Source organism: Lynx rufus, unplaced genomic scaffold, assembly GCF_022079265.1.
Source record: "Lynx rufus isolate CCGP_SWC_20201006 ecotype Redwood Valley unplaced genomic scaffold, mLynRuf1.p SCAF_22, whole genome shotgun sequence".
NCBI lineage: Eukaryota > Metazoa > Chordata > Mammalia > Carnivora > Felidae > Lynx > Lynx rufus.
Window position 1 is genome coordinate 19,949,351 of NW_025814837.1, and position 13,843 is coordinate 19,963,193.

The window sequence follows — 13,843 nt, forward strand, 5'->3', positions numbered from 1 at the left end:
TCTTGGTGTGTTTCCAAGTATTTAAGTATATGAGAACTTCCAACTTGCCCAAATCTAATCAATGATTTGGAGATGATGCATCTGAATTCTTGAACATTAATTTCATTTTTATATCACTTCTGAATATAATTAAAATATTTGGCAATGGTTCCTTAGCTCTGTTTCTTAAGCAGTATGTGTTTATGCAAGTAAACTTTGATAGTCTTCAGCAGTTAACTTTGATATTTAAATTCGCTGTATTGGATATTGATTTATATATAGTCTCTGTGTCTCTTATTTGGGTAAAGGAATCAATTGCTGATTTTCATGGTACATACATAAATTTTTTATAAGTTAAAATTGCTTTACAAATACATAAAACCTGGAGCCAAGTTGTATTTGTACTTTGTACTTTTGTAGCATATTATTGATGATAATGTAGAGTTAGGAGTCCTCAACATTTTTTAATCTGGAGAAGCTGATTTCTGTGTTTGTGATGGAAAAGATGGAATTTAAAACATTTTACTTTCAGATTGCTACATATGTCACAAGTTGTCATGGTTTTAAAGGAGGTTTATGTATACATACACACACACACACACACACACACACACACACAACTAATATGTTAACTTGTATGTAAGACATGAGTAAGTAAACAGAGGAGAAGCTAGTATGTAGTTTTTAATTTGTCCCTGAGCTTAGTTCACCTGCTTTTGTGAAGGGAATGCACCGGAAGGAAAAACTAAAATTCTCTCCTGTAACCCTGTTGTTTTAAATTGGTGAAAACCTGGGGCTCCTGGTTGGCTCAGTTGGTTAAGTGTCCAACTTCGGCTCAGGTCATGATCTGACAGCTTGTGGGTTTGGGCCCCGCATCCAGCTCTGTGCTGATAGCTCAGAGCCTGGAACCTGCTTCAAATTCTGTGTCTCCCTCTCTCTCTGCCTCTCCCCCACTTGCACTCTGTCTGTTTTAAAAATAAATACAGGGGCGTCTGGGTGGCTCAGTCGGTTAAGCGTCCGACTCTGGCTCAGGTCATGATCTCGCGGTCCGTGAGTTTGAGCCCCGCGTCGGGCTCTGTGCTGACAGCTCAGAGCCTGGAGCCTGTTTCAGGTTCTGTGTCTCCCTCTCTCTCTGACCCTCTCCCGTTCATGCTCTGTCTCTCCCTGTCTCAAAAATAAATAAACGTTAAAAAAATTTTTTTAAAAATTAAAAAATAATAATAAAAATAAATACACATTTAAAAAATCTAAAAAAATATATTATTATAAATTGATGAAGACCTTCACATATCCTCAGCACCTTTTTTTGAGTTCCAAATTTCACTTAATTTAAATGGGAACAAATAAAAAAGGGCTTATTTAATTCATAAAATGCCTTTGATATACAAAATTTCTTAAGAAACACTGAAATGACAGATAAAGTCATAACCTACAACAATCCATTGAAAATACATTAAAGAAAACACTGGCAGATAATCCAAACCTAGAGTCATAAAGCATAAATATTTTTGGCATATATTCTCATAGGAGAAATAACTTGAGTGTGGTGTATTTTGGCATACACAATTTTGTATAAAGATCAAAATTTCAGTGGCTTTCACATATTTTCTGTGAGGAATTACTGGTAGTAAATTGGAGGAGTAAACGAGCTGCAATTTGGAGCACACCGAAGGAAAATTTTCCTAACAATAACTTGATGCTTTTGTAAGAATATTTGTGAGCGATTAGCAACCTTCTGCGTGTTGTTTAATGTAAAACTGCCCTTTGGGTTTTTTTTTTAATGTTTATTTTTGAGGGAGCGGAAGCAGGGGAGGGGCAGAAAGAGGGGGACCCAAGATCCAAAGAGGGCTTTGCCCTGATAGGCTGATAGCAGTGAGCCTGACGGGCTCAAACTCAAGAAATGTGAGATCATGACCTGAGCCGAAGTTGGACACTTAACCGACTGAGCCACCCAGGTGCCCCTAAAACTGCCCTTTGGTTTTTAAACCATCATTTATAAAGGGTAGCTGTAACTGGCTAATTCAGGGGGGAAAAGCAGAACTGTAAAATAATCAAAATATATATCTACTTTGTGTGTCAGATGCCTTGAAATATATAAAAATAGTGTCAGGATATGGTCCCTGATCTTACAAAACTTACTAAGGAACTACTTAAGGAGACAAAACAATTATTGATGAACTAAGAAGTTGCTGGGAGTAGTTGGGAGAAGAGGATTGTTTTGAGCTGAGTTTTCTCATTATTTTCTCCACCTTAACAACTATAATTTAGATGAAGAGGAGTAACAAAAGCAAAAGACAGGTACATGGAAGAAGTTGGTACAAGAAGAATATTCAATTCAATTAACTGCAAAGCTTTTTAGTTAAGGACAGAATAGCATGGTGTTCTAGGAACACAAGCTCAGAAATTAGCCTGCCAGGGTAAACTCTATAGCTTTGACAGTTACTGATAGAGTATACCCTTGGACAAGTCAGTTTACCTTCTAAGCTTTGGTGTTCTTCATTTGTAAATGGAGGATGATTGTAGAATCTATCCTATCCTATATTCATAGGAATATAATATTCATGGGATAATATACATAGATTAAAGCACATGTCAAACAAGTGTTCGGTAAATGTTACCTATTGTTGTTACGATTAAGACTTAGATGTTTTACAGCTTTTATATGTGGGGAAAGGCATTATATATTCCTGTTAGGGTCATGATTTAAGCATTGTACTTGAAAATTGCTTACTTTTTTATTTTTTTGTGTTTCAAATATAAGACAGATATAGAAAAAAATACTCTTATCTCTAACCTGATATAAAATAATGATTTCTAATAATCATCTTTTTCCTTCAGATATTTCTCATAAACATTAATTATATTTAAACAGTAATAATATTTATTTTTAAATGCCTTGATTGTATTAGTCAAGGAATTTCTGGTATGCACAAACTGTTTAAAGTAATAGCTGACCAACTCAATGCTATGTTTTTTGGTTATTTATTAAGTTCTGGTATCACATACTTAAAAGTCTTTATTTATACCTCTTTAGTTTGAAAAGAATTACACTTGGACTTTAACACTAGAATTAAGTACCCCTCAACCAGATTTTAGCAATTTTATTGAAATTATTATAGGTGTTTTACCAAAAAGTTTATCAGAATATTGTGCTAAGAAAACAAATAAAATGCTTGTCTCTTATTCTTTGTATCTAGTTGATTCTGCCTGCATTCCTTATTTATTTATCTTCTATTCTTATCTTCTGTGAGTAATAGGACACCTCTCTGTACTTTTGCTTGCTCTTTCTTGTGTAAATCATCGCTCTGATTTGTTCCACTTGCTGCATTTTTTATTTTGCTAAATAGTTTTATAAGTGTTAAATGATATTTAAAGTCTTCTGTATCATATCCCATTTAAGCTGCAATCCATTCCAGTCTTGCCTGGCTCTAAAGGGTATTGTTTTACTTCATACTTTTATAATTAAGTACAAATGTTAATTTTATGGGAAAAGTGGCTTGGAATTTTTTTCTGCAATATTTGTATGGCCATTACAGTTGATTTGTGTGATTGAAGCATGGAAGAGCAAATTGTAGCACTTATTCATTTAGCTGTGTTCAAATGCCTGTTGCTGCATGCCATCAAACAACTTGTAATAGCTTTCCTCTTACTACTACTTAAGGCTGAATACTATATATTCTTTTGCTCCTAGAGTCAAGAATTGAAGGCTGGCTTTCAATACCAAACAGAGGAAATATCAAACGATATGGCTGGAAGAAACAGGTATATATGCCTTGTTTTTTCTAATTGATAATCTGTTACATATTTTACTTTTAAAACATACAACTTGTATTAATTGCTCTGTTATTAGCATTGATCTTAGATTAATACAGTATACTTTAGACATAAATGACAAGTATTGTGCTTATTTTAAACCACATTAATGTTGCTCTTATATATCTTCCTCTTTTTTTCCTCATTTCAGTATGTTGTAGTAAGCAGCAAAAAAATTTTGTTCTATAACGATGAGCAAGATAAGGAACAATCCAATCCATCCATGGTATTGGACATAGAGTAAGTTGCCTTTCATTGAATTTTAAATCATCAGGGTGATAATTTATGATAATTATTTTTAGACATACAATTTAGTTTATGTTTTGTTATTTAAACGATATTGCCTACTTTTCCTAACAAATTTTAAAACTTCATATTCGGGGCACCTGGGTGGCTCAGTTGGTTGAGCATCCGACTCTTGATTTCAGCTCAGATCATGATCTCACAGTTCGTGGGTTCAAGCCCCACATCGGGCTCTGCACTGACAGTGTGGAGCCTGCTTGGGATTATCTCTCTCCTCCTCTCTCTGACCCTCCCCCACTCTCTCTATCTTTCAAAATAAATAAACTTGAAAAATTTTTTTAAATAAAAAATAGAACTCCATATTAAATCTAACTTTAGCAAAATGTAAGGGGGAAGATTTTGCAAAGCTGATAAATGTATTCTAAAGACAAATTTTTTATTTCAAATGTTTATTAGTTTTAGGTTCAGAGAGCATCTCCAAAAGTGCTGTATATGATTATGCAGTCATTGTTAAGGATATACAAATACATCTTTTGCTTTTAGTAGTAGATCACAGAGGCCTTTAATAAGCTTAGGATTTTTCCTTGTATTTGTTCTAAAACCATTTCTTAAGCACTGCTGTCTGTATCATCGTGAGTGCTATAGATTGTACAAAGGTGAGTAAGACAGTTCCATATTTAAGGAGCTTACATACAAGTAGTAGAAAAGGTAAAACATGCAAAAAAATATAAATTCAAAGTGAGATGTGGTGGGTGCTATTCATGAAAAATATAAACTTAAAATGAAGTGTTGGCATTCGTTTGGAATTAAACATTTGTGAAATCAATTATATCTAGAATGTAAAAAGAATTGAGCAGCTACCAGAGCGTTCTGAAATTTTATTTCCCGTTTTTTTCCTTTTTTCAATTATAGTTAACATACAGGGTTATATTAGTTTCAGGTGTACAATATAGTGAGCCAACAATTCCATATTTACTCAGTGCTCATCACAATAAGTGTAATCTTAATCCCCTTCACCTATTTTACCCACCCCCCCACCCACCTCCCCTCTGGTAACCATCAGTTTGTTCTCTAAGAGTCTGTTGGGTTTTTTTGTCTCTTTTTTTTTCTTTGTTCATTTGTTTCTTAAATTTCACTTACGAGTGAAATAGGGTATTTATCTTTCCCTGACTGACTTATTTCATGTAACATTATACCCTCTAGGTTCAAGGTCCGTCTATGTTGTTGGAAATGGCAAGGTTTCATTCTTTTTTATGGCTAATACTCTATTCACCCATATCTTGGCTATTATAAATAATGCTGGAATAAACATAGGGGTTGTATATATCTCTTCAAATTAGTGTTTCCGTATTCTTTGAATAAATACCTGGTAGTGGAATTACTGGATCATATGGTAATTCTATTTTTAACTTTTTGAAAAACCTTTGTACTGTTTTCCTTAGTGGTTGCACCAGCATGCATTCCCAACAGTGCACAAGGGTTCCTTTTTCTCCTATCCTTGCCAACACTTGTTGTTTCTTATATTTTTAATTCTAGCTATTCTGACAGGTATGAGGTGTTATCTCATTGTTGTTTCAATTTGTATTTCCCTGATGGTTACTGATGTTGAGCATCTTTTCATGTGTCTGTTGGCCATCTGTGTGTCTTCTTTGGAAAAATGTCTATTCGTGTCCTCTGCCCATTCTTTGGATTCTTTGGGAGTTTTTTGGTGTTGAATTATATAAGTTCTTTATATATTTTTTATATTAACCCCTTATCGCATACATCATTTGCAAATATCTTCTCCCACTCAGTAGGTTGATGGCTTGTTCTGTTGATGGTTTTTTTGCTGTGCAAAAGCTTTTTATTTTGGTGTAGTCCTAATAGTTTAATTTTGATTTAGTTTCCCTTGCCAAAGGAGACATATCTAGAAAAATTCTTTGACCTTATCAAAGAGATTACCACTTATGTTTTCTTCTAGAAGTTTTATGGCTTCAGATCTCACATTTAGGTCTTTAATCCATTTTGAGTTTATTTTTGTGTATGGTGTAAGAAAGTAGTCCACTTTTATTTTTTCGCATGTAGCTAGTAAATTTCCCAGCACCATTTGTTGAAGAGACATTTTCCTGTTTTGTATTTTTGCTTTCTTTGTTGCAGATTAATTAATCATAAAAACATGGGTTTATTTCTGGGCTCTCTATGCTGTTCTATTGATCTATGTGTTTGTTTTTGTACCAGTACCATACTGTTTTGATTTCCTAATTCTTTGAAGAAGCATTGGTTGTAAAAATTTAAGTGTTCAACCTAAATGGAATAATACATAAATACTAATATTAGAGACATCATCTTTCAACTAAGTTAAATGCTTTCAGATTGATGAAAGTTTGTTGTCTTACCTTTTTATTGAAGTATAATTTTTATAAAATGCCTAAATCATAAGTGTTCTGTTCTTTTGACAGTTACAAACACCCATGTAATCATTACCCATAACAAGATAAAGAATATTTCCATCAGGGCGCCTGGGTGGCTCAGTCGGTTAAGCGGCCGACTTCAGCTCAGGTCATGATCTCGCGGTCAGTGAGTTCAAGCCCCGAATCTGGCTCTGTGCTGACAGCTCAGAGCCTGGAGCCTGTTTCAGATTCTGTGTCTCCCTCTCTGACCCTCCCCTCTTCATGCTCTGTCTCTCTCTGTCTCAAAAATAAATAAACGTTAAAAAAAAAAAAAAAGAATATTTCCATCATCCTAGAAAGCCCACTTATACCATTTTCTCAGGGGGAAAAAAAAGAACATCTGAATTCTGTTACTGAGTTTTGCCTATTCTAGAACTTCATATAAATGGAATCATATGATATGTATTCTTTTGTGCCTGGCATCTTTCACCCAGCATAGTGTTTTGCTATGTGTATCAATTAATGAATATATTCAGCAATTCCTTTTATTACTGAATAATATTCCATCAAATTAATATATCTCAATTTGTTTATCCATTCTTCTGCTGAGGAACATTTGGCTTGCTCTCAATTTGGGGTTGTTATAAATAAGACTGTTATGAACATTCTTTTGGTGGATTTATGTTTTCATTTTTCATGTGTAATTACTTAGTGGAATCCTGGGTATTGAGTAAATCTGTGTTTAATCTTTTTAAAATCTACCAAATAGTCCCCAGAAATAGTTACACTGTGTTATGCTCACCAGCAGTATATGAGTTACAGTTGTTCCATGTTTTCACCATCATATGGTGCTGTCAGTCTTTGATTTATGCTGTTCTTTTATTTTATTTTATTTTTATTATTTTTAAGTTTTTAATTTTAATACCAGTGTAGTTAACATTTTAGCTATTCTAATGAAGATGAAATGCTGTCTCATTATTGTCTTAACTTGTATTTTCCCCATGACTAATGATACCAAAAATGTTTTCAGATGTTTATTGGCCATTTGTATATCTTAAATATCTCCATGTCTTTTGCCCATTTTTAATTGGATTACTTACCTTTTTTAAGATAGATTTGTAAATCTTTTTTTTTTTTTAATGTTTTTTAAATTTACTTTTGAGAGAGAGACAGAGTACAAGCAGGGGAGGGGCAGAGAGAGAAGGAGACACAAATCTGAAGCAGGCTCCAGGCTCTGAGCTGTCAGCCCAGAACCTGACATGGGGCTCAAACTTGTGAACTGCGAGATCATGACCTAAGCTGAAGTTGGAAGCTTAACCGACTGAGCCACCCAGGTGTCCCTGTAAAAGTTCTGTATATATATTCTGGATATGGGTTCTATATCAGAAACATGCAGTGCAAATATTTCCTAATCTGTGGCTTGCCTATTCATTTTCTTTATGGTGTCTTTTTTAATGGAAACAAATTTATTAATTTTTTAAAAGATAGCTTTTTGTAGTCTGTCCAAGAAATTTTGCTTCTCCAAAGATTGTGAAAGTATTCTGTGTTTTCTTTTAGGAGCTTTCTATTTCTAGGCTTTACATTTAAGTTCTGATTTTAAAAAAATTTTTTAATGTTTATTTATTTTAGAGAGAGACACAGAACGTGAATGGGGCTGGGGGCAGGGGGAGGGTGCAGAGAGAGAGGGAGACACAGAATCTGAAGCGGGCTCCAGGCTCCGAGCTGTCAGCAGAGAGCACATCGTGGGCTTGAACTCACAAACTACAAGATCATGACCTGAGCCAAAGTCAGACACTTAACTGACTGAGCCACCCAGCCACCCCTTAAGTTATGATTAATCTCAGAATTTATTTTTGTATTTGGTAAGAGGTTGCAGTTAAAGTTACTTTTGTATGTGCTTGTATATTTTCCATGTGGATATCTGGTTATTCCAGTACTATTTATTTTTATATATTCATCTTGAATCCTCTAATCTTGTTTATTTACTAGTTTTATTGGGTTTTCCACAGGGGTTTTCTACAAATACAATCACATCATCTCCAAATAATGATAGTTTTATCTCTTTCCAGTCTATTATGCCTTTATCACATAAATGGATTCATATGATCACCACCAAATACAGAGCAGTTCCATCACAGGGAACCATCATGCTACCCTTTTATAGCCATAACAAGTGCCATTTCTGCCCCCATCTGTAATCCTGTTCTCCATCTCCATAATTTTGTGTTTTTAAGCATGGTCATATAGGTGGAATCAAATAGTTTATAACCTTTGAGATTGTCTCTTTTCATTCAGCATAATTCTCTTGAGGTTCATTCAAGTTACCATTTGTTTCTCTTTATTGTTGAGTAGTATTCCATGGTATGCATGTACCAGTGTTTAACCATTCATTTGGGCTGTTTTCAGCTTTGGGCTATATATGAACATTCATATACAAGTTTTTTTATAAATATAAATGTTCATTTCTATGGAATAAAGGCCCAGGAATTCAGTTGCTGGGTCATATGTTAAGCATATGTTTGTTTCATTTTGTAAGAAACAGCCATGCTGTTTTTCAAAGTGGCTCTGCAGTTTTTACATTTCTACCACAATTATATGAGTGATCTAGTTTCTCTGCATCTTCGTTAGCATTTGGTGTTATTACTGTTTTTACTTTTTAAAGTCTGATAGGTGTACAGTGATGCCTACGGTGATTTTAATTTGCATTTCTCTAATGACTAATGATGTTGAACATCATTTCATGTGCTTATTTGCCACCTGTTTGTCCTCTTCAATGAAATGTTTATTTGTCTTTTACTGTAAATGAGTTTAATAGTTTATGTCCTGTTTATTTTCATCTTAGTAAATTGTTTCATGTTCGACCTGTAACCCAAGGAGATGTTTACAGAGCTGAAACTGAAGAAATTCCTAAAATATTCCAGGTGAAAACCTTAAATTCTAATTTTAGAAAATCTTTTATTTAATGACTAAATGCACTTTGTGAAGTATGCAAAAACACCAATGTTTTTTATAATTTGAAACTTATGTGTACAAATTAAGACTTTAAAATCTTCCTTTTACCATTCCTGAATGTAGATACTATATGCAAATGAAGGTGAATGTAGAAAAGATGTAGAGATGGAACCAGTACAGCAAGCTGAAAAGACTAATTTTCAAAACCACAAAGGCCATGAGTTCATTCCTACACTCTACCACTTTCCTGCCAACTGTGAGGCCTGTGCCAAACCTCTCTGGCATGTTTTTAAGCCACCTCCTGCCCTAGAATGTCGAAGATGCCATGTTAAGTGCCACAGAGATCACTTAGATAAGAAAGAGGACTTAATTTCTCCATGTAAAGGTAAGGCATAAAAATTACTTTTACAGTTTATAACAAATTAGAAAATTAAGTACCATTAAAATAATTTCTTCAAGCGTAGCATTTTCTATACCAAGTTGAAAAGAGATTATAAGAAGTAGTATTTTGACACTAGAGGAGCAACATGTAGCTGTCATTTCACAGCTACAGATCTAGCTTTGAACATAATGTTTTTAAAGAGAATTACCACCTTATAAAAAACTTACCTTTAAGAAATTACTCTAAATTGGAGAGAAGAGCTATAGGTGAGTTCCACTATATTATTTCTCCTTGAATTTTTGCCTCCTGCTTGTTTTCTTTTTGTTCGGTTTTCACTGCCTGGACCAACATGCAGGGTCATAAACAAATGTCTTCTAGTTTAGCAAGGGTAGCTTGAGGAAAAGAATATAGACGATAGCTATTTTAAGATAAGAAACTTAAGTTCTACAAATACATTAGTTTCACTTCTGCTTTTTTAAATTTTTTTTTTTGCTTTATCTTTCTTAGTAGTTTGTGATTAATGTCTCCTTTTTAAATTTTCAGCCTTAATTAAGGAGAGATATTGTCCAAACTTAAGCATAGTAAATCTTTTAAAATTTTAAGAACTTACAAAATTATACATTCAATGGGACCATTTTAGGTACTTACTGTATGACTTTATTTTTTCTATTTTTTAAAATGTTTATTTCTTTCTTCTGAGACATAGAGCACATGTGCACGCAAGCCAGGGAGGGGCAGAGAGAGAGGGAGAGAGAGAGAGAATCCCAAGCAGACTCTGCACTGTTAGCATGGAGCCCATTGCACAGTTCAGTCTCACGAACCATGAGATCAAGACCTGAGCTGAAATCAAGAGTCTGATGTTTAGTTGACTGAGCCACCCAGATGCCCCTGTAAGACTTTGTGTCTTTTTTTTTTTTTAAATAGTCAGTTATGATGTAACATCAGCAAGAGATATGCTGCTGTTAGCATGTTCTCAGGATGAACAAAAAAAATGGGTAACACATTTGGTGAAGAAGATCCCTAAGAATCCACCATCTGGTTTTGTTCGTGCATCCCCTCGAACACTTTCTACAAGATCCACTGCAAATCAGTCTTTCCGAAAAGTCGTCAAAAATACATCAGCAAAAACTAGGTAAGGATTGCAGTGTTAACCTTTTTGACAAAATGTGAAAGTGATTGGTTAATATCTATTAAAATCTAAAATCTAATTGTTCTTTTCCCCATAGAGGGCATCATTTGTAGTTAAGTATTTATATATGACATGAAATGACTTTACAAATTAGTTTGATTCCTGTTTGAAATTAATATGAAATTTATAAATTTCATATTTTCTTCCAAGTCCATATCAGATTTCACTATCTTGGTTGGTGTACATGGCACATACTTAGCCCTTAAAGTTTTAAACAAATTGTGGTTGTTTTTCAATCACAATTATTTGGTATTATCAGTGAAAATGGTGTTGCAAATAAACTTCCCAGTTAAATATCCCTCTCCTCTTTTTTTTTTTAACTGATTTTGATAGAATTTTTTCAAAATATTTATATGATATAATAAACAACTGCAGGGCATAATTAAACCCTTTCCTGAAAAGAGGTAATAATGTCTTATTAAGTTCTCATTTTATACATTTTTATACATAAATGAGGCTCAGAGGAATCAAGCCACTTGGGCAAGATCACACAGTGAGTTAGTGGCATAGTCAGGGTTGAAACCTATTTTTATTTTTATCCAATTCTGAAGCCTATGTTTTTTTCTCCTATACCAAATACTAACTTTCCTAGAGTGTAACCCCTGTATTAAGAGGAACATTTTAATCTAGAAGCTGAGACCTAACACTGATTTGCATCTCTGCTAATGTCACTCAAGTCATCCAAGCAGACTTAAAACCATTTTTAATTCAACCATTTCTTCACTCCCTATTATTAATAACCAAGTCTAATTCTTTGAAAATGCCTAAATAGTTAAGCATTACACCTTCTGTATTCTTCACCCACCATACTACTCTAGTGTATTATCACCTGACTCCTGACTTATTTCTGTAAAATCCTGTATGACTGTATAGGACAAAGCTAGATCTAAAACTATGTAAAATTGAGTTTTGGTTTTGTAAAAAACAAAAGAACACCATGTGTTTGAAATAGAGTAGAAGCAAAAAGAAAATACAAAGTGTATTTTTCCTTTTCCTATTTTCCAAATTGTGTGTATTAATCACATATAAAAATAATATTTATTTACCTTTCTCTCTAAATTTGTTTCTTGAATTTTTAAACTGAATATATTTCTTAAATTACAATTTTTTCTTTTTTTGTCCCCCACCCCAGCAGTTAACCACGTGACCTAACGCCTTGTGGAATCATGTGGAATGTTACCTGATAAACCAGGCTTCTTTAACCATGCAGAGCAGACAGGCTGTTCCTTTGACACAAATATCACAGGCTTCAGGGTTAAGATTGCTGTTATTCTGTCCTTGCTTTGGCACAAAAGCACACTGAGGGTTTTTTTTGTTTTTTTGTTTTAATTGCGGGTTTGCCTACAGGTAGATTAGATTAATTATTACTGTGTAATGCAAGTACATTTGGGGGAAAGCTTAGGTAGATATATTTTTTTAAAAAGGTGCTGCCTTTTTGAATTTCTAAGAAAACGCCTGTCAATCATGATAGAACACAGTTTTCCTCATATGAGTGAGAGGAAGGGACTTTCACTTTCAAGTGGAATGGCCAATCACTATGAAGATCAGCTCATGGAAGGAGTAAAGAAAATATCTCAAAATGAGACAACTGAAATTCTTTTAAATGACTTCAGTCTTTGTGCTCTTGCAAGACTATACAAAACTATTTTAAGAAAGCAGTGACATCACTTGACTTCAGTGCCCTCACTGTAGAATTTAAAAGCCTCACTTTTGATTGCCCATGGTGGACTTACGGAGAATAAATATTTTACATTATGCTTTACAAAATACTGTATGTGTTTCAGCACGTTTATAGATTGAGGAATGGGAGAAGGCGAAAAAACATTTTTTTTTTTACATTTAATCTATGCATTTTTGCCAAGCCATATTGAGTTATTTTACTACTAGAGACATTAGGAACTAACTGTACAAAAGAACCAAGTTTTAAAAGCATTTTGTGGGGTACATCATTTCTGTAATTGTATAATGTATTTCTTTGTGGTTTTAAGTGATAAAGACATTAAGTTAACAAACATATAAGAAATGTATGCACTGTTTGAAATGTAAATTATTCTTAGAACACTTTCAATGGGAGTTGCATTGCCCTTTTAGTGCCTTAATTTGAAAGAATTATTTTACTGCCATGACTAAATATAGAAATTTCAAAAGAACATATTTTCAAAAAATTATATGTCAGTGGGTTTTTCATTGATAATTGGTTTAATTTAAAATATTTAGAGGTTTGTTGGACTTTCATAAATTGAGTACAATCTTTGCATTAAACTACCTGCTACAATAATGAATGACTTTATAAAATTCTGCAAACTATGTAGGTTATATCAATATAAAATTATGACAATACATCTGTGATGTTTTCCAGTTAACATAGGAATTACCAGATAAATACTGTTAAACTCTTGTCCTATACAAGAGTTGATTCATATGGGCAGTATGATTTATTGTTTATTTTTTAACCAAATACCTCCTCAATAATTTATAATGGCTTTGCAGTAATGTGTATCAAATAAGAAGCACTGGAAAACTGATTCGTCTCTAGGATGATATGCATGTTTCAAGTGGTATTGAAAGCCGCACTGATGGATATGTAATAATAAACATATCTGTTATTAATATGCTAATGACTCTGTGCTCATTTAATGAGAAATAAAAGTAATTTATGGATGGATACCTTTAACAATGACTGGTGTTTTCTCATGGCTGAAATGAATAGAAACCATGTTATAAATTAGTCCCTGACTGTATACCAATGTTTGTTAAATTCCATGCCTAGATTAAAGTGAGTTTTTAAAAGAAAATATCGTTTGGGCTTTAAAACAAGTTGTTACAGTTGAAATGAAAAGTCGGCTAATGTCTGTTGGGAAGCAATTTTCTGTAAGTCCCCTTGCATTTCTCCACATCTTGTGACCAGTGGCTCTG

At 33.6% G+C, this 13,843-nt stretch overlaps 1 protein-coding gene across 3 annotated transcripts in view; it reads left to right on the forward strand.

The window, feature by feature from the left end:
* Window positions 1-13,601, forward strand: part of ROCK1 (Rho associated coiled-coil containing protein kinase 1) — a 158,605-nt gene extending 145,004 nt beyond the window's left edge. For 2 of the 3 annotated variants that reach the window (XM_047086919.1, XM_047086918.1), the window contains exons 28-33: window positions 3,671-3,741; window positions 3,944-4,032; window positions 9,247-9,325; window positions 9,480-9,741; window positions 10,663-10,870; window positions 12,060-13,601. In XM_047086919.1, coding sequence (XP_046942875.1) covers window positions 3,671-3,741; window positions 3,944-4,032; window positions 9,247-9,325; window positions 9,480-9,741; window positions 10,663-10,870; window positions 12,060-12,066 — 716 coding nt within the window. In that variant the 3' untranslated portion in view covers window positions 12,067-13,601. The remainder of the gene's footprint in view (window positions 1-3,670; window positions 3,742-3,943; window positions 4,033-9,246; window positions 9,326-9,479; window positions 9,742-10,662; window positions 10,871-12,059) is intronic. The other variant, XM_047086920.1, reaches the window with a different exon arrangement.
* The last annotated feature ends 242 nt before the right edge of the window (window positions 13,602-13,843 follow it).